We start from the raw sequence: 22,515 nt of genomic DNA, 5'->3' as shown, positions 1-22,515 counted from the left end.
TATAATCAGGATAGCCAAGGTTAAGGATAAAGAAATGATTTTAAAGGCAGGAAGAGAAAAACAGCAAGTTAATTACAAAGGAATCAACATAAGGCTTTCAGTTGATTTCTCTACACAAAAATTGCAGGCCAGAAGGGAGTGGCAAGATATATGCAAACTCCTGAATAAAAAAAAAGGTGCAACCTACAATACTTTATCCAACAAGGCTATCCTTTGGAATAGGAGACATAAAGAACTTCACAGACAAGCAAAAACTAAAAGAATTTAGCAAGACTAAAACCTATGTAACAATAAATATTGAAAGGTCTACTCTAAATAAAAAAAGAAGCAGGATGCTTCATAAAGGAGAAAACCATAAGTGGAAAGGCAATAACTACAATGGATTACAACAGAATAAACATTAAATTGGAAGAGAACATCTAAAACATCAAGTCTGGGAGAGGTGAGCAAGAAAATATAGAGTCTTTTTTCTTTTTTTTCCTCCGGATGGGTTTGAGCTAATATTACAATCTGTTTAAAACAAGCAGATATAGTAATGGATTAATATACATACAAAACAGGTTAAACATAAGCCAAAAGCTTACAACAGAGTCACAAAAACTAAAATGAAACCAAGAAAATATAATAGGCAATTATCAAACCACAAAAAGAAAAAAGAAAGGAACAAAGGAAATGCCAAATCAACTGCAAAACTAAGCTCAAAATGGCAATAAACACAAATCTATCAATATTTACTGTAAATGTCAGTGGACTAAATGTTCCAATCAAAAGACATAGGGTGGTAGACTGGATAATAAAACAAGAACATACAATATTCTGCATATAAGAGACTGATTTAGGGGGAAGGAGACACATAGATTGAGAGTGAGAGGATGGAAAAGTATATTCCATGCAAATGGAACTGATAAGAAAGCAGGAGTAGCAATACTGATTTCAGATGAAATACACTTTAAAACAAAGGCCATAAAGAAAGGAAAAGAAGGATAATATATAATGATTAAATGAGCAATAGAAGATGAGAAAATTACACTCATTAACGTATGCACCAAATATAAGAGCACCTAAATACATAATGCAAATATTAACAGATATAAAGGGAGAAATTGTTGGGAACACAGTCATAGTAGAAGACTTTAACAGTCCATTAACATCACTGGACAGATATTCCAGAAAGAAAATTAATAAAGCAACAGAAGAAATGACAGAATAGAACATTTAGACTTGGTTGATATTTTCTGAACATTACATGCCCCAAAAATAGAATATACATTCTTTTCAAGTGAACATGGAACATTTTCTAGGATACAATCATGTACTTGGGAACAAAAGAAGCCTCCACAAACTGAAGAAGACAGAAATTATTTCAAGCATATTTTCTGACCACAATGCTATGAAACTAGAAATCAACTGTAGAAAAACAAAGGAGAAAAAAAAGAAGGCATGGAGATTAAATGACATGCTACTAAAAACAAATTGGTCAATGATGAAATCAGAGAAGAAATTAAAAAATACTTTGAGAAAAATAACAATGACAACACAAACTCACAGAATCTATGGGATGTAGCAAAAGCAGTCATAAGAGGGAAGTTCATGGTGATACTGGTGTTCCTCAAAAAGAACAATCTCAAATAAACAGTCTACCCTACTAGCTAAAAGAATTAGAAAAAGAAGAGAAAAAAAAAAAAAAAAAAAAAAAAAAAAACCCTAAAGTCAGTGGAAGGAAGGAAATACTAAAGACCAGGGAGGAAATACATAAAATAGACATTAAAAAACAATTGAAAAAATCAATCAAACCAAGAGCTGATTTTCTGAAAGAGTAAACAAAATTGACAAAACTCTGGCCAACCTCATGAAGAAGAGAAAAGAGAGGGAACAAATACACAAAATAAGAAAGTAAAATGGATAAGTTACAACCAATACCACAGAAATACAAAATAACATATGAGAATACTATGTACAACTATACAGACAAAAAAATGGATAACCTAGAAGAAATGGACAAGTTTCTGGAAATATACAGTCCACCAAGACTGAATCAAGAAAAAACTGACCACTTGAGCAAACCAGTCATTAGAAACGAAATGGAATTAGCAATAAAAATCCTCCTTAAAAAAAAAAAAAATACAGGACTAGATGGTTTCACTGGGAAATTCTACCAAACATACAAAGAAGAACTCATACCAGTCCTTCTCAAACTCTTACAGAAGATTGAAAAGGAGGGATACTCTCAAACTCATTCTATGAAGCCACCATCACCCTGATATCAAAACAAGATAAAGACACTATTAAAAAAAGAAATTTACAGACCAATATCACTGATGAACACAGACACAAAAATACTCAACAAAACATTAGCAAAAAGAATCCAATAACACATAAAAACAAAATCATACACAATGATCTAGTTGGATCCATCACAGGAAAACAAGGATGGTTCCACATATACAAATCAATCAATGTAACACACCATATCAACTAGAGAAAGGGCAAAAATCACAAGATCATTTGAATACATGCAGAAAAATCATGTGATAAAATTTGACACCTATTTATGATAAAATCCTCACCAAAGTGGGTATAGAGGGAACATATCTCAACATAATAAAAGTTCTTTATGACAAACCTACAGCCAGCACAGTACTCAATGATGAAAAACTGGAAACCTTCCCAGTAAAATCTGTGACAAGACAAGGCTGTCCACTCTCACCACTTCAATTCAACATAGACTTGGAAGTCCTAGCCACAGCAATCAGCAAGAAAAAGAAATCAGAGATCCAAATTGGAAAAAAAGAGGCAAAATTGTCACTATATACAGATGACATGTTAGTATATAGAAAACCCTAAAAGTTCCATACAAAAACTGCTAGAACTAATAAAAGAATTCAGCAAGGTAGCAGGTTACAAGATTAACGTTCAAAAATCAGTTGTATTTCTTTACACTAACAATGAATCAACAGACAAAAAAAGTAAGGAAACAATCCCCTTTAAAATAGCACCCAAAGTAATAAAATACCTGGGAATAAATATAACCAAGGAGATGAAAGATTATACACAGAAAACTATAAACCATTGATGAAGGAAATTAAAGAAGACTTTAAAAAATGGAAAGATATCCCATGCTCTTGGTTTGGAAGAATCAATATTCTTAAAATGGTCACACTGCCCAAGGCAATCTACAGATTTAATGCAATCTCTATCAAATGACCCAGGACACATTTAACAGAACTAGAACAAATCATAATAAAATTTATATGGAACTATCAAAGACCTAGAATTGCCAAAGCATTACTGAAGAGAAAGAAATAGGCTGGAGGAATAACTCTCCCAGACTTCAGACAATACTACAGAGCTACAGTCATCAAGACAGCATGGTATTGGTACAAAAACAGACACATAGACCAATGGAACAGAATAGAGAGCCCAGAAATCAACCCACAAACATTTGGTCAACTCATCTTCGACAAAGGAGGCAAGAATATACAATGGAATAAAGACAGTCTCTTCAGCAAATGGTGTTGGGAAAACTGGACAGCAGCATGTAAAACAATGAAGCTAGAACACTCCTTTACACCATATACAAAAATCAACTCAAGATGGATCAAAGACTTAAGCATAAGACAAGATACAATAAACCTCCTAGAGGAAAACTTAGGCAAAACATTATCTGACATACATTTCAAAAATTTTCTCCTAGAAGAAATAAAAGCGAGAATAAACAAATGGGACCTAATGAAACTTACAAGCTTCTGCACAGTAAAGGAAACCATAAGTAAAACAAAAAGACAACCTACAGAATGGGAGAAAATTTTTGCAAATGAAACCAACAAAGGCTTGATCTCCAGAATATATAAGCAGCTCACATGGCTTAATAAGAAAAACACAAACAACCCAATCCAAAAATGGGCAGGAGACCTAAATAGGCAATTCTCCAAGGAAGACATACAAATGATCAATAGACACATGAAAAAAATGCTCAATATCACTAATTATCAGAGAAATGCAAACCAAAACTGCAATGAGGTATCACCTCACACCAGTCAGAATGGCCATCACTCAAAAATCCACAAATGACAAATACTGGAGAGGCTGTGGACAAAAGGGAACCCTCCTACACTGCTGGTGGGAATGTAGTTTAGTACAGCCACTGTGGAAAACAGTATGGAGATTTCTCAAAAGACTAGGACTAGATTTACCATATGACCCAGGAATCCTGCTCCTGGGCATATATCCAGAAGGAACCCTACCTCAAAAATACACCTGCATCCCAATGTTCATAGCAGCTCTGTTTACAATAACCAAGACATGGAAACAGCCTAAATGTCCATCAACAGATGACTGGATAAAGAAGTGGTGGTATATTTATACAATGGAATACTATTCAGCCATAAAAACTGACAACATAACACCATTTGCAGCAACATGGATGTCCCTTGAGAATGTCATTCTAACTGAAGTAAGCCAGAAAGAGAAAGTAAAATGCCATATGAGATCACTCATATGTAGAATCCAAAAACAAGCAAACAAACAAAGCATAAATACAAAACAGAAACAGACTCATAGACATAGAATACAAACATGGTTGCCAAGGGGGCAGAGGGTGGGAAGGGATAGACTGGGATTTAAAAATGCAGAATATATAAACAAGATTATACTGTAAAACACAGGGAAATATATACAAGATCTTATGGTAGCTCACAGAGAAGAAAGTGTGACATTGAATATATATATATGTTCATGTATAACTGAAAAATTGTGCTGTACACTGGAATTTGACACAAGACTGTAAAATGATTATAAATCAATAAAAAATGTTTCAAAAAGATATAGTGAAAGCTTGACATTGACTATGATATTAAAGTACTATGTGCAGATACACAGAATTTTTCTATTTCCTGACCTTTAACATATTCCAGAGGTCCCTGTTAAGGAGCTAACATCTCTATTTTCAATAGGCCATTATGTGAGTCATTGTTGATTGCCTACCTAAAAGTTATCCTTCTTTCTTACTATTTCTACAGATATCAGGCAGGCAGCAATGTTCTCAAGGAAATCAAGCTCAGGAAGAAATCTTAGTACTTCCATTTCTCTTTGCCAGTTATTGACCTACAAGTTAGCCCATGACTCAGTTCTTGCCAATGAGATATAAGGGGAAGGCTGCTGTGGCTTCAGGAAGACATTTTTCTCTCTGGATAAAATAATAAAATGTTACATGAAAAGAGCACTGTCAAATTGTCCCCGCTTTACATGCTAATATGTGAGGATGTGATGTGTTCGGTTTAGTATTGACTTCAACTTCAAGTAAAGTCCAAGAGAATCATAGAGGAAATATCTGGAGGCCACTGACTGAAAATTGGAACTGCCTCCTATCCAAGTGCTTTAATCAACAACAAATAGTATGTGATGGTTAATTTAATGTGTCAACTTGGCTAGGCCATAGTACTCAGATATTTAGCCAAACACTAGTCTAGATGTTGTTTTCAAGGTAATTTTTAGATGAGATTAACATTTAAATCACTAGACTTAATAATGTAGAATATACTTCATAAGGTGGGTAGGCTTCATCAAAGTGTTTGAAGGACTTAAGAGAAAAAAGACTAAGGGTCCCCCATAGAAGAGGGAATGCCTTCAGATTTGAGCTGGAACATCAGATGTCTGCTCGGTTCCAGACTGCTGTCCTGTCCTACAAAATTTGGACATACCTACCTACACAACCATATGAGCCAATTCCTTAAAATAAAGCTCTCTTTACATATATACACATACAAATACACACACACACACACACAAACACACACACAACCTACTGGTTCTATTTTGTCTGTTTCTCTAGAGAACCTTGAGTAATACATGATACAATCCAATGTTATAAATGATTTGGACTGCAATTAAAAACAAACAAACAAAAAATGTATACCTGACTATTCAGTCGCTTTGATCCTGGGTTACTATTCCTCATTAACATCTGACTAGAGAAAATCATCACCAAAGACCTTGGAATCTTATATACTGAAGCTTCAAAGAAAACAATTTGTTAATGCAAATTAGCAATTAAGAATTTGGAATTACTTGTGTTAGAAGGCATTCAACTTTAAGCTTTTCTGGTTCATAGCTGGAGCCAAGTAGAAGGAATAAAGTTCTACCTATACCATACAGGATAAATGGAAAGGACTTAGGAATTGGACAGATCAGACAGACCTGAGTTTAAACCCTGGCTCTGCCATTTTGTAGTCTGAGTGACTTTGGACAGGTTCTTACCCTCTGTGATCCTTGATCTATTCATCTGCAAATTAGGGATAAAATATTCTTCACAGAGTATTGTGAGGATTAAATGCCAATATAGGGCCGATGCATGATAAGTACTGAACTAATGTTAACTCCCCTACCTTCCTCTACCAACAAAATATTTTTTAATATACTAGGCCTGCACATGGTAGTCAATAATCACAGGTACCTAATTTAAATTTAAATTAATTAAAATTAAATGAAATGTAAAATTCAGTTCCAGGAAAAGAGATGTGACCTCTTCCTGTGGCATAGTCCATTCTATATCATCGTTGACAACTGGGATGTCTTGACTCTTCAAGCTAAATGCATATGCTTTTCCCTTTTTCAGGGAGAGATTTCTTTGTATCAATAACATGACCACATTAGGTGGTGCTGGTACATTTCCAGATTGCATGAGCAAAAAGGGGCCTTCTGTATGCCAGGTATTTTGACATATGTCATCTCATTTGGTATTAAGTAGAGCTGCTTCATGTTTGATAGAGGACAGAGGTCTTCCATGAGTGACTGCTTTCTTCTGTACACAGTGTAGGAAAAAATAAACATTTGTTGAACCAAATTCCCAAATTCCCTGGTTTAGTCTATGTTTCCTTTGGATGTGGTACAAAGAAAATGATTTTATACTGCTAGTCATGACATAAATTGGTACATCTACTTTGGAGATCAATTTGGCAACTTATGTGCTCTACAACCCAGAAATTCGTTATCTAGGTCTGTACTCTAAAAAAAAAAAAATCATACATGCACAGGAAGACATGTACAACACTTTTATAGCAGTATGGTCTACATCAGCATAAAGAATGGAAGCAAGTGACTCATCAATCGTCAAGAGAATGCTTAAAGAAATCATGTTATATTCTCACAGTGAAAAACTATATAGGAATAAAAATGAAAGAAATAAAGTTAAATGTGTAAACATACATGATTCTTACATATATAATGAATGAAAAAAGCAAGGTACAAAAAGAACAAATGCAGAATCATTCCTTTTTTATAAATATGCAATGCAATGATACCAAACATATATAAATTCTTACTATGAGTCAGACACTATGCCAAGCATTTTATACATATTAACATTACTTAATCCTCACAACAACTCTGTAAGTTATGTACTATTACTTGTCCCATATAATTAAGGAAACTAAGCTCCAGAGAGGTTAATTGACTTGCCTAAGTTCAAGAGCTAGTAAACTAAAGAGGTGGGATACAAACCCAGGTAGTCTAGCTTGAGAGTCCACAGTTTGACCACTAAATGATATATATAAAAAAAAAAAAAAATGTGTTGCTTAGAAAAATTCACACATGTGGGAAAGGGGACTGAAAATCATATAATAGGGGAGGAAGGTGCATATGTGACGATAATTAGGAGGATAAATGCACCATTGCTTCCTTATATGTACATATGTACCAGAGTTTCAGTGAAAAACTAGCCTGTAAGGAACTATCAAACCTTTTAATATACGGAAATACTGGTCTTTCCTGCAACTACAACAAAATCACAACTGACTGCTAAACAACCATCGAAAAAAAGACTAGAAACTACTGAAAAAGATCTTCTTTAACTGGAAACATAAAGAAGGAACCACAGCAGGACAGGAGGAGGGGCACTCTCATGGTATTATCTGGCCCCATACTCACCGGGTGGGTGACCCACAAGCTGAAAATTTTTTAAGTCGCAGAGGCCCTCCCACAGAAATGAGAGCTCTAAGCCCCACATCAGGCTCCCCAGGTGAGGGTTTGGCATTGGGAGGAGGAGAAGACCCCATGACATCTGGTTTTGAAGGCCAGTGGGGCTTGCTCCAGAAGACCCACAGGACTGGGGGAAACAGAAACTTCATTCTTTTGGGAAGCATACACACAATCTCACATGTGTGAGGTCCAAGGGCAGAGGCAGTGATTTCATAGGATCCTGGGCCAGGCCTGCCTGCTGGTTTTGGAAGGTCCTGGAGGATGTGAGGGACAGCTGCGTCTCACCCAGGGGACATAAAAGCTGGTCGTCAACATTCCAGGAGGGTTAATCTACATGAGCTTTCCTGGAGGCTGACATCTTGATTGGATCATTAGCACCAAGACCTAGCCCAACCAAACAGCCTATACGATTAAGGGCTGGGAAGCCTCAGGCCAAACAACATATTGGGTGGGAACAAAGCCTCACCCATCAGCAGACCTCCTAAGCCATGAACACCTCTCAACACAGCCCTACCCACCAGAAGTCCAGGACCAAGCTTCATCCAGCAGTGGGCAAGCACTGACTCCTCCTGCCAGGAATCCTGCATAAGCTTCTAGTCCAGCCTCAGCCACCAGAGATCACATACCAGAAATAAGAAAACAACAATCCCAAATCCTGTGGAAGGAATCCACAAACACAGGCCAGACTCTATGCTGGGACCAGCTGGACCCTGGCTCTTGGGTGATAAGAGAGGAGTATACTGCTGGGATGCATAGGACATCTCCCACAGAAGGCCACCTCTCCAAGGTTGAAAATCATAACTAACCTACCTAAAAATACAAATAGAAAGATAAAAAATATGAGGCAGCAGAGGAATATTTCCCAGGCCAACACATAAGATAAAATCCCAGAAGAAATATGATGAGGAGATAGGCAATTAATCTGAGAAACAGTTTAAGGTAATGATGACAAAGATGTTCAGAGAACTCAAGAGGAGCATAGATGCATAGAGCAAAGTTGTTAGCAAAGAGTTAGAAAATACAAAGAATACAAACAGAGCTGAAGAATAAAATCACTGAAATGAGTAACAAACAAGAAGGAACCAAGAATAGACTAAATGAGGTAGAAGAATGGATTAACAAGCTAGAAGACAGATTAGTGGAAATCACTACTGCAGAACAGAAAAAAGAAAAAAAGAATGAAAAGAAATGAGGATAGTTTAAGAGAACTCTGGGACAACATGAAGCACACCAATATTTGCATTATATAAGCCCCAGAAAGAGAAGAGAGAGAGAAAGAACCTGAGAAAATTTTGGGAGGGATAATCACTGAAAAGTTCCACAACTTGGGAAAAGAAACAGTTACCCAAGTCCAGGAAGCACAGAGAGTTGCACACAAGATTAACCCAAAGAGGAACACATCGAGGCACATAGTAGTCAAACTGACAAAAATTAGGGATGAGAAAATATTAAAATTAGAAAGAGAAAAGCAACAAATAACATACAAGGGAACTCCCTTAAGGTTATCAGATGCTTTTTCAGTAGAAACTCTACAGGCCAGAAGAGAGTGGCAAGATATATTTAAAGTGATGAAAGGGAAATACTTACAACCAAAAGCACTCTATCCAGCAAGGTTCTTGTTCAGATTTGATGAAGAAATCAAAAGCTTCACAGATAAACAAAAGCTAAAACATTTCAGCCCCACCAAACCTGCTTTACACCAAAGGTTAAAGGAATTTTTCTAGTCATCAAACCATAAGAAAGAGAACAAAAGGACGAAAGAAAAAGAAAAAATAAAAAAAGACCCACAAAAGATTGCTCTGGCAGTTCAGTGTCTTTTATGGTTCCATATAAATTTTGGAATTGTTTGTTCTAGTTCTGTGAAGAATGTCATGAGTATTTTGATAGGGGTTGCATTGGATCTATGGATTGCTTTGGATAGTACGGCCATTGTGATAATGTTGATTCTTCCAGTCCAGGAATACAAGATATCTTTCCATTTTCATCATCTTCAATTCCCTTCATCAATGTTTTACAGATTTCAAAGTATAGGTAACCTCCTTTGTTAAGTTTATTTCTAGGTATTTTGTTGTTTTTGATGCATTGGAAATGTTTATGCCCATTATAAAATTATGGTTTTTGAAATGGAAAAAAAAATGAATGAAGGGCCGCAAATGGCAAAATATCCTTCTTTCTTATGGGTGAGTTGCATTCATTACATATGTGTGCTGCATCTTCTTTATCCATTTATCTATTGATGTGCACTTGGGATGCATCCATGACTTGGCAATTGTAAATGTTGTTGTTAATAGTGAGGTGTATGTATATTTTTGAATTAATTCTTATTTTGTGGTTGGCTTTATTCCTTTTATAACTATGTAAGTTTAAAATCTAAAGTTCTAAATGTTCTTAGAAACAATGAACAGTACATATATGAAAATTTTAAAAATACGTGCAGTATATTGTGTTTATGTATTTACATGCAATATATTGTATATGTGTGGTCAAATTGTAATGATTAATAAAACTGAAAAATGAAAAAACTACAGAAATATTTTTAATGTTCTTTTTGAATTTTTAAAAAAACATGACATATACTGTGAAAAATACTCTGCACAAATCAGAAGAAATGTTCACAAACTGAACACACCTGTGTCATCAGGGCCCCAATCAAAAAAAAAAAAAATGACAAAGGGACCTGTAAAGACCCCCTTGTGCCTGTTTTTGTCACTACTCACTCTGAGGTAACCATTAGCCTGTCTTCAACACAATCACATAGTTTTGCCTGTTTTTGAACTTTACATAATTGGGCTCATATAGCAAGTAATCTTTTGTGACTCCCCTCCCCTACCTTATATTTGTGGGATTCATCCACATTGTGGTTTACAACAACTCTAGTTCATTCATTTTCATGGCTAAATTAATATGAATTTTATCACCCATTCAATTATTTAAAGACATTATTGGTTTTTTTTTAATCCATCCATAGCAGCCCAACAAAGCTGGGTTCATTCAGAGTGCAGTGTAGTGGAAAGTGTATAGCTTCTGGAGCAAGAAAATTGTGGTTTAAACTTGCTCTGTTAATAACTGTGTGTCCTGGGACAATCTATTTGACTATTATGAGTCTTGACTTTCTCATCTATAGGATGCAGATAAGAATGCTTAACTGAGATAATATATAGCAATTACCAATTAGGAGGCAATTATTATAAGGCTTATAAAATATTTGATAATGGCTCAAAAATCATTTATGGGTTAATATCACAAAGCTTAGCTCTTGGGTACCTTGACTACCTGACTCTTCCTACAAATGCATTCCTGTGACCAGAGACCCAAGCCATCTGAAATTCAAGTTGTTTGCAGCTGTTGATGGTGATTTGCTGTTGCTTTCTTCCCCTCTCTCCCATGGCACTTTGGAATGCAGGGCAGACTAATTCCTTTGGCTTATTCTACCTGGACTATCAGGTCTGTGCCTTGTTCCATCTTCTAGTTTTTCAACCCCATTCACCTCCATGATGGGCCCTTTTCCTAAAGTTCTTCCTTTGATCTCTTCATGAATAAGCAGCAACAAGACTGACAACCCCACATATTACTGTCAAAGCCTTTTGCCTGCCATCTGTTGGGTGAGAACACACCATATCATAGCTTCAACACCAGCTCTAACTCCCCAAAAAGGGCATTAAATGCTGACTCAGATGTTTTAGACAGTTTGGCCTCAGTCCCACCAGCATCTACACAAAGGCTCCATTCAGTGGCCATTCTTCTCTGGCAAAGGCATCCTTGAAAGAGAGCTCAAATCTTCATACTGTGTGCAACTATGACATGACCTCAAAAAATATAAATCAAAGGGTACAAATACTCTCCCTGTCATGTGTCTATGGGGGATGACTGAGTCTTTATTCGGTCATGTCCAGTGGAGAGCACAGAATTCTACACTGAAAAATTAAGGACTCATTATGAACAAAGTTGGACTGAGTCTTGTTTATCCTCCCTTGACCTTGGGGCAGGTGTGGAGGGAAGTTGCACAGTGGTGAGACTGGGAAAAGTGGTGAAAAGGATTCTGCTAATCAAGCAATAGCTAAAATATAGGCATGGAGGAGGACTTAAAAACTTAACATGTGCTGGGACTCTTGACAGGTGAGAAGGGCAGGAGTTAACCAAACAGGAGTCTAGAGAAGGTGAACAAAGAATTCTAAGTAGCCAAGAAATTAGGAGAAAAATATAAAAAAGGGGATCATCCTCGATCTATCCTACCCACTGGAAATTAATACTTATATTAACCCAATATAAGAAATGTCAGGGGGAGGGTATAGCTCTGTCACATAGTGTGAGTTTAGCATGAACAAGGACCTGAGTTGAATCCCCAGTACCTCCATAAACAAACAAACAAACCTAACTACCTACCCCCCAAGTAAATAAATAATAAGAAATGTCAAAGTTCATGGACTCAGAGGCAAGAAACATGAGTTCAAATCCTGGATTTGTCACTTGATTTTGAGACCATAAAATGAGCCTAATCATAACCACCAGCATGATTTAAGTAAGGTTCCAAACTAAAATAGTAATGTTATCAACTCTTAACAGTTAAAAGTGAAGGTGTGGCTGAAAAAAAGTTGAGGATTATAAGGTATTAAAGGAACACAGAGGTGCTAATATCTACATCTTACAAAGCCATAAGTCAAAAGTTGATGGAACACCCTTGCCAACACTTGTTATTTGTAGTCTTTTTGATGACAGACATTCTGAGAAGTGTGAAGTGGTAGCTTATTGCGGTTTTAATTTGCATTTCCTTGTAATTAGTGTTTTTTTTTTTTTTTAGTTTGATATAATCCCATTTGTTTATTGTTGTTTTTGTTTCTCTTGCCTAAGGAGAATATACCAAAAAAAAAATTACTAAGACTGATGTCAAAGAGCTTACTGGCTTTGTTTTCTTCTAGAAGTTATATAGTTATAGGTCTAAAATTTAAGTCTTTAATCTCTTTTTAATTTATTTTTGTGCATTGTGTGAGAGAGTAGTCTGGTTTGATTCTTTTGTATAAGGCTGTCCAGTTATCATAACATCATTTATTGAAGAGGCTGTCTTTTCCCTTATTTTATATTCTTGCCTCCTTCATCACAGATTAATTGACCACATAAGTGTAGGTTCTTTTCTGGGCCCTCTATTCTGTTCCATTGATCTATGCAACTTTTTATGTGCCAGTACCATACTGTTTTCATTACTATAGCTTTCTAGTATAGTCTGAAATCAGGGAACATGATTCTCCCAGCTTTGTTCTTCTTTCTCAAGATTGTTTTGGCTATTCAGGGTCTTTTGTGTTTCCATATGCATTTTAGAATTATTTGTTCTAGTTTTGTGAAAAGTACCATTGGTTTTTGATAGGTATTGCACTGAATCTATAGACTATCTTGGGTAGTATGGACATTTTAACAATATTAATTCTGTCCATCTATGTATATAGCATATCTTTCTACCTGTTTGTGTCATCTTCAATTTCTTTCACCATTGTCTTATTCTTTCCAGTACATGTCTTTTACCTCCTTAGATTTATTCCTGGGTATTTTATTCTTTTTAATGTAATTGTAAATAGGATTATTTTCCTTATTTCTCTGATAGTTCACTGTTAGTATATAGAAATGCATCAGATTACTGTATATTAATTTTGTATTCTGCAACCTTACTGAATTCACTGAGGTGTTCTAGGCAACAGATAACTAGTGTTGGAGAGGATGTGGAGAAATGGGAACCCTCATGAACTGTTGGTAGGAATGTAAATTGGTATAACAACTATGGAAAACAGTATGGAGATTCCTTAAAAAATTAAAAAAAGAGCTACTATATGATCCATCAATTCTACTCCTGAGTATTATATGAAGAAAGTGAAAACACTAATTAAAAAAGATATCTAAGATATACATATATAGATATGTCTGTCTGTCTGTCTATCTATCTATCTATCCCTATGTCCACTGCAGCATTATTTACAATAACCCAGATATGAAAGAAACCTAAATGCTCATAAACTGATGAATGGATAAAGAAGCTATAGTATATATATGCAATGAAACTTTACTTAGCCATAAAAAAGAATGAAATCTTGCCATTTACCACAACATAGATGGACAGAGAGAGCATTATATAAGTGAAATAAGTCAGACTGAGAAATACAAATTCTATATTTTATATATAGGTGGAACCTAAAAATCAAAACAAACGAACAAACAACAAAACAGAAATAAGAGCTATAGATCCAGAGAACAGACAAGTGGTTGCTAGAGAGGAGGAAAGAAATAGTGAAGGAGGTTAAGAGCTACAAACTTCCAGTTATAAAATAAATGAGTCACATATATGAAATATAAAGTGCAGGGAATATAGTCAATAACTATTAAATATCTTTGTATGGTGACAGATGACAACTAGACTTATCATGGTGATCATTTTGAAATGCACGGAAACATCAAATCACCATGTTATGCACCAGGAACTAAGAGAGTGGTTTAGGTCAATTATACTTCAAACACAAACCAACCAATAAACAAACAAACTCATAAAGAGATCAGATTTGTTGCTACCAGAGGCTAGGGGTGAATGGAGAAAGAATTGGATGAAAGCAGTCAAAATGTACAAACTTTCACTAGTAAGATAAATAAGTACTAGGGATGTAATATACAACATGATAGATATAATTAACACTGCTGTATGTTATATATGAAAGTTATTAAGAGAGTAAATCCTGAGTTCTCATCACAAGGAAAATGTTTTTCTATTTCTTTAATTTTGTATCTATATGAGATGATTGATTTTCACTAAAGTATTGTGAGAAACATTTCATGATGTAAGTCAAACCATTATGCTGTACACTTTAAAATTAAACTGCTATATGTCAATTACATCTCAAAAATGGAAGAAAAAAGATATAAAAAGAATATTAATACATACAAAAAAGAAGTTGGAAATATGAGTAGGAAATATGGGTTTAAGTATATTGTTTAAAGTAATAGGTAAGCAAAAGCACAAGTAAAAAGATGTTATAATTATTCAAAAATTAGAAGGGGAAGGAAAGAGGGAGGTGTTGGCAATGATCTCTTGTATCTATAGCATGAAGAAATAATTTCTAAATTTGATAAATCAAGAAATAACAATACAAGCATATTTTTTAAAATAAGAAAGGAACCATCAAAAGAATACAAATAAAACTGGTTAAAAATAGATGCCTCTGAGAAGTAGGGTAAGAGTGGATACTGATGAGTTTCTTTACAGGTCCTATTATAATGTGGACTAAGAATGCTGCCTGTCCTATCAGGAAAGGATGTTGTGGTGATCAAGCCATCAGCCACTACAGCCACTCCCAAGGTGCACCCTGAGGGGACTCAGGATAGGAAAGAACAGGATACTGGTCCTAGATAGTTAAGGTGCATATCAAAGGAATGATTTCAATGAGCCCAGACCCTTGCATCTTCTCACACTTGGAAAAGCAGTAAATTATTTAACTTGAGATATCTGGTTTTCTTTAATTAGCAATATCTGACTACCTGGTTTTTCTCGCAAAAACCCCTATAAATCTTGGCCCCTCGCTTACATCTTTGGAGCGGTACCTAGGAGCTATCTGAGAGGCTGCCTCCTGGGCTCGAGTCCTCAGGGTGTCCATGAAATGAAACATAATTCTCAACTTTTAGGTTGTGTATCTTTTCCATCAACAATGCTATTTTATTTATAATTATATGTGTATGTGTGTGCTGTATATGATGTCAATTTTTAGAATGTAAAAACTAAACACTTTTTTTTCGAAACTTCAAGGTTGAAAAATGAGATTAGTCTGATAAAATTGTACATTACACATTACAATTAGAAGAAAACAAATGCCCATCTAATTGCATAAATACCCAAACTACCATACAGAGGTTGAAAGACATAACCTATTTAATCAGAAAAGTGAGATCTATCAGGTTTTAGCATGAAGAAATGGTTTAATAGTTTTTTTTTTAACTAATAGAGCCCTGTTGCAAAAGAAATATTGCTCTCAAAGTCCACTACATAGAACAGATCCAAGGGAAACTTCTTTGGCTAAAGTAGAGAAATAGGAGCCCCAGTCAAAAAATATACCCCTGGAAAAAAAAAAAAAAAAAAAAAAAAAAAAACCTCTGAGAGAGATGATACCTGTTAGATCATCTGGCCATTATTCCATGCTTGGGAAGTGAACCATATGACAGCCATTTAGAAGCTATTGCATAACAGAAGTTAGTGCCCAAAGTTTCACAGATTGGCTAATCTGATGGGAACTGTTGTCTTTGTGAAATTGTTGCTAGTAAATGTAACCAGTGTCCAGGTTCTTGTCCCATCCCAGAAAGAATTCAGAGACAAGACACAGAGGTTAAGAAAGTAAAGTGGGGATTTATTAAGGGATAGATGGTACACTTCAAGGGGAGAGTGAGCAGGCTCATGTGGGCAGCTGCCCTGAGTTTCTTTGGCAAGTTGGTTACATTCAGTGCAAAAATGAATGGACAGAATATTCATTGGGGAGGGAAGGGTTTGGGGTCATTTTCCCCGATTTTCATCCCAACTCCACCTTCCCAAAGGGAGAAGAGATTTCTGTCCTTATTTAGTCTGGATCAGAAGTGACATAGAAGTGGTGCATGATGGATACTTCTTATCTGCAAGGCTAATTTTATTGAAATGAGGGCATAATGAGCAAAAGGTTACATTCAGACACTGGAGATTCCTGCCTTTTCCCACTTTTCTTTGTCGACCTCTACACTGCTTGTCACCAAAAAATGTGTGACCACTTATCAGCTCAGAGGCTCCTGCTTTTCTTTCTCTGCCTAGGGACCTCTAATGGTTACATGATGTAAGGTTTCCTATATTTGGCCTGTGCCCCTCCTTTCTGCCTAATTCCTGCCATTTGACCTGTGTCCCCCTTTCTCTGCTCATATCTAGCTATCTGCCTGCTCTAACAAAATGACTCAGTTACAAAACAGCCTTCTGAGATTCTGATTATTCAAAGACCCTGTCCACTGGGGCCAAATCACCCAAGTTGAACTGACAACAGATTTGACTGGCCTGCAAATGAACTCTGCAAACAGGATAACTTGCATTAGCCAGCAAAACCATCCCTGACCAACAGTAACCAGTGAAATAGGTACACAGAGAGGACAGGAACACTCCAGGTTTCAGGTGAGTTTTCCAGGGATAGCCTGTCTTAGTAGGAATCCTCCAGGGCACAAGCAGGCTGTATGGGTGCTGGCAGACAAAGCAGAGAGTTGTAATAAAATTTCAGTCAGCAGGTGGACTGTGTGGGAGTCCTACAGAGGGAAGTTGAGGAACAGCATGAGTGGAGAGACCTTCTGGGAGAGACCTATATTGAGAGACCTGCAGAAAGAGGTCAGGTGGTGTCTTCAAGGTCATTGAGAGACCATGTATTCTGGGTGTGTGGCTGGTCAGAACCCTACCAGATATCTCGCTCCAACTCTATCAACCCACCTATGCTGCAGCTAGAAATTTCAGGAGGACTCCTTCCTGCAGTATCCCTCCAGCACCCTCTACCAAGAAAGCTGAACATCTTGCTCACTGTAAAGGAGAGATGCTTAAAGGAATTCTGTCCATTTTCACAGAACAGGTATCAAAGAGTGCTGGAACTGAGGGGCAATAAATTGATAACACACAGGGGTAGACCAGAAGCTACATTTTCTAGTCCTTAGTTCAGTGCTCTTTCTACTACTTTAAATTTTACTACTAGGCTAATTGTAGAGTTTCTTGAAAATGATTCTCACACAGAGCTGGTCACTTCCCTGTAGGTGAGCAGGTTAGTCTCACTGATAAAGAAGCAGGAAAAAAAAAACTGATAGGAATTTAACCTTCCTAAGTCTCAGTTTTTTCACTGTGATAATAGATAATACACACCCTACTTCACAGGTTTGCTGTAAGAGTTAAGGAAGATAGCATATATAGAATCCTCAGCCCAGATATGGAACATAGGAAGTATATGATAGAAAGTTGTCTTCTTTTCCTCAGATGACATGAGGTCAACCATTGCAGTGTATTCTGACTTTTATGTTTCCTGTTCTCATTCAGGAATGAAAGCAAACTGGGAGTGAGGGTTTTCACATCTGTCCTTCTTCGTCTCTTTATTCAGGGTTTTGTAACTGTTATGTCACTTAAGAGGTAGCTAGTTATTTTCATAGCACACTTGCGATTTTAAAGGTTCTTTCCTCCTTCAGTTATATACTTTCCTAATAAGGTATTTCTGTTAATGAGACTCCAGATGAACTGGGTAGAATCCAGAATTGCTGGGCCGTCCAGAGAACTCATTTCACTTGAATGCCAGTTACTCAAATAATGCCATGTCAACCTAACTGATGATATCAGGCAGTGGCAGCATGTCCACTAGTCTGCTCTTTCTTCTCAAAACTTACTACTTTCGTATCCTTGATCTGAACTGCTTCTCATGGTATTCCAGATAATCACCACTGAATGGTGTGTTCTTAGCCCTGAAAGGGCCAGAAGGTTGGTCATGAATCTACATTCATTTCCTGTAGACTATATTTGTCACATGTTACATACATATTGGAGCTCACAAAATGGGCCTACATCTACCTGAAAAGAATAAATATGATAACTATTCATACCCCTTCATGAGACATTGGGGAATCAGAGAAATCCATGTGTGGTCAAACTAGAAGGAATCTGATATTACCTGGCAGAATGATGCACAACTGAAATTTCTAGGTGGTGGAGAGTATAGCAAAGTGGTAGAGCACATGCTTAGAGTGCACAAGGTCCTGGGATCAATCCTCAGTACTGCCATTAAAAATAAGTAATTAAACCTAATTACCTCTCTCCCCCCAAAAAAATACATTTAAAAAGAATAGAAAAGTTTCTACAATTATGGAAATGTTCTATATCTGTGCTGTCCAATACAGTATCACATGTAACTGTTGAGCATTTGAAATGTGACTAGTACGATTGATAAACTGAGTTGCTATCTTTATTTATTTATACAGTCCTTGGCTACTATACTGGACAGCACAGCTCTAGACAGTATGGCTGAATGAAAAGAATGTGGGATTTGAAGCTAAAAAGATCCTCAGGTCTAAATCCTGGCTATTGTCATTTCCCAACTATACAACTGTAGCTTTGGTCACATTCTTTATCTTGTCCAAACTTTAGTTGACTCATTTGTAAAATGGGGATAATACCAGAACCTCACAGAGTTGTTGTGATTAGAAAATGCATATAAAACATCTAGCCCTCGGCTCAGCACATAGCAAGTAGTAATTAAATAATAGCTATTATTATCAAGCTCCTCATTTTCCAGATGGAAAAACTGAAGTTCTAAAAGGAGAAGTGTCTTGTCCATGGTCACAGAGCTAGTTAGAAGTACAGTCAGGAGCTAATTTCAGATTTTGTCACTTTTTTTGATGATGAGTTTTCTTATAAAGATGAATCCTCCTCATCCCTGAAAAGTGGAGGGTGGTAGCCCAAACAATTACTCAACTGCTATAAAAAAAATCTTATAAATATAGAGAAAATATACCTTTGTGAAGCCTATTTGTTCCTTCCGGAAATTTTCCAGGGGTTTGATCAGCAAATCACTAGCATTGTGTACCTAGAGAAAAAGAAAGAACATAAAAAATGACATTTAGATTAGCAAGGTTCACATTCAAGATTCATTGTACCTAGGGCATTTCCTTATTATACACCATCCTGCAAAATGTTAACTAATTTGCTGGTTTGTTGGATTTTGTTATTGTCATTTTCCCCCTATTGGTCTTTTAAAATCAAATGCTTTGAGAGGAAACAAGAGAAGGAGCATTAGGGGCATTACTCTATAATTTTACTGGTAGTCTGATCTGAGTTTTTAATTGATAAATGTCCAGAGCCATGCCCAGAAACAGACATAGGAGACCTGAGGTGTATGTGGAAAAGAGAAGAGAAAGGGAACAGAAAATACATGAAAATGCAATTGCACCAAATGCAAACCATGTCATGGAAGCCAAATGAGTTAACAGCAATAGCATCAGGAAAAACCCAAGTATAAATTTTTCCAGTCCTGCCCTGGTGTGTCATAAACAGAAAATTTTCCTCAGAACTTGAAGTCTATTACAGCATCACAGAGAACACTGGACCAAGCCTTCAAATGACCTAACTATATGGTCAGACACTGATAGGGACAGCCTGTCCAGGTACCAAAAATATGGCACTAATGTGATTTTGGAAATATAAAAACATCATATTCATACTGGACCCCTTGCCCAGTGGGCAGGTAGAGATATATAAAGTTTTGGTTTCATATAACCCTCCTGGGAGATTGCATCTACCCAAGGCAAAAGTAGGGTTTGTTTCTTCAGTGGTGTGAATTACCTGCCCTTTAATGGAGGATCTTACAGAATGCATCTGAAAAGCTTGATTTTAGGACCCATTTCATTAATTTTGATCCATTACAAGACAGGAAAATAAGGGACTGCTTTCCTTGTCAAATGAGACAAAGTGTCAGCAAGACAAGACAGAAGAGAGATAAGTCTTAAAATAGAAGACAGAATAGAAAGTCAGTTTTTAGCAGACTTGTATTTCCAGACTATGAAGCAATTTTTAAACTACCACCAAAATGCATAGTATTAATACATATTTTATCCAGGTCCTACAGGCACTTTAAACCTCCTATTTTGTCTGCAGGTATGACTCAACATTGAACTAAAGGGGCAAACTCATTCAATCAAAGCTCCACAAGTAGCTCTGGTACCAAAAATAAAGATACCTTGATTGAAAACAATAATTATTTTACTAAAAGTACTAGCCTGTCTCTCTTGCCCAACACACTCTACATTTCCATGGATTGTGAATTATATGCTATCAACTTTGTACACCCACCTGAAAACAAAGTCACTGGTGTTACAGATTCAGTACAGGGAGTAGTTTTTCTTCTTTACTTTTCAAAAAATATAGTTTAAAAACATAGCCACAAATTATGTGACACTCCTTCTATTGAGAAGAGAGGTCTCTGTTTCCTCTGCCTTGAATATGAATACGTTTGTTACTGCTTTGAACCAATACAGTACAGCAGAAGCAACACTATGTGACATCCCAGGCTAGGTTATAAACGGACAGTAACTTATACCTGGTTCCCTTGGAACACTTCCCCTGGGAGCCCTGAGCCACTATATAAGAAGTTGGACTACCCTGACACTACCAAGCTAGAGGGGCCAAAAGTCCAGCTGAGCCCAGCCTTCCAGCCACCCCACCAAGGTGCCAGATATGTGAGTGAAGCCATTGTGGACCCTCCATATAAACCCACTCCCCAGGTGAATACTACCACATAGAGCAAATCTCTGAACTGATCCCTGCCTGAATTCCTGACCCACAAAATAATGAGATAAAATTAAATGGCTTTAGTTTAAGTCACTAAATTTTGGAATAGGTTGTTATGCAGCAATAGATCATTAGGAAAACTATTTGCAGTTTCACAAGGGTAACACATAAGTAGTCAACTGGGAAACACTGAGGAAGTTTGTCTTTGAATAAGAAGTGAGCATGCCATTTCTAAACAGAATAGTATGTGTCAAGCCTATGTATGGGTTTTCAGTTGAGCTTTTGCATATGCAGGCACCCCAAAGAATGGTACAGTTGCCAGTTTTTCATGTTCCAAGGAAAATTTTCTTGCTAAAAGTAAGTAGGTGTGCCAGTAACTTCTCACAGAGTTCATAAGGCTACTATTTTTACCTGTTTAGCCTTGTCTCTGTCTAGAAAAAGTAGTATATGATCTACTTAAATTGGAGTCCATAGTTTTCTCTTAATCACACTGGCCATACTGCTCCCAGTCCCCTCAACACAAATAGATATTCTGAAACTTTTCCTCTCTTTAACACTCATTAATTATTATACTACTTTGTGACAGAACGTAGAGCTAGAAACGTAGGAAAATGTCACACTGAAACTTGGCTCTTTTTTTCTTTTTCATTCAGTTTTATCCTTAAATTCCTTAGAAGTCTAACAATTACTCAAAAAAGTTTTTTTAATTAAACTTGGCCTTTTTTCCCTTTCTGATCACTGCATCCATTTTGTGAGCTCTCTAGAAGAAAAGCTCCTACCTGCTATCTCAGAGTAGAATCCCCAGCCTAAGTGACATTATAAACACATTAGTCAGTTTATTTAATTTAGTTCTGAGTAAATAAACCCAAACTAGATAAGCCATTTAGCAGAATAGAGATGGCATTCAATCTAGTAGTACAGGATTGCTCAGGAATCTTTACTGTTTAACTATAAACAAACGAAGGCACTGAGGGTACACTGTTTTAGGTCGCTCTTGGCAATCCTCAAAGACAGACCTTGCCATTGCCAAGAGTCCCCTTCAGAGTCAGAAGGTTATCTAGGCAAGCTTCCTATTTTCAATCATACAAAAATCTATTATCCAGGCTTTTAAAGGCAACCTTGTGAGGTACTTACAACCTCCTCCAGGTTACTGTTTAAGAAATTACAGCTGGGATGTTCCTCTTCATTTGTTCCCTCCATAGTTCCTTCCACAATTTAAAACTCATTGATAAGAATGACTAGACATTTGCAGTTGTCACATA

General features: G+C 36.5%; 1 protein-coding gene across 2 annotated transcripts in view; it reads right to left on the bottom strand.

Annotated features, from left to right (window-relative positions):
• The window catches only part of OPHN1 (oligophrenin 1), a 583,720-nt gene that overhangs the window by 309,027 nt on the left and 252,178 nt on the right, over window positions 1-22,515 (bottom strand). For both annotated transcript variants that reach the window (XM_031446485.2, XM_064483080.1), the window contains exon 5: window positions 19,482-19,553. In XM_031446485.2, coding sequence (XP_031302345.1) covers window positions 19,482-19,553 — 72 coding nt within the window. The remainder of the gene's footprint in view (window positions 1-19,481; window positions 19,554-22,515) is intronic.

The sequence above is a fragment of the Camelus dromedarius genome, chromosome X (assembly GCF_036321535.1).
Source record: "Camelus dromedarius isolate mCamDro1 chromosome X, mCamDro1.pat, whole genome shotgun sequence".
NCBI lineage: Eukaryota > Metazoa > Chordata > Mammalia > Artiodactyla > Camelidae > Camelus > Camelus dromedarius.
Note: the sequence above shows the minus strand (reverse complement) of the source record. Positions and strands in the feature narration are given on the sequence as shown.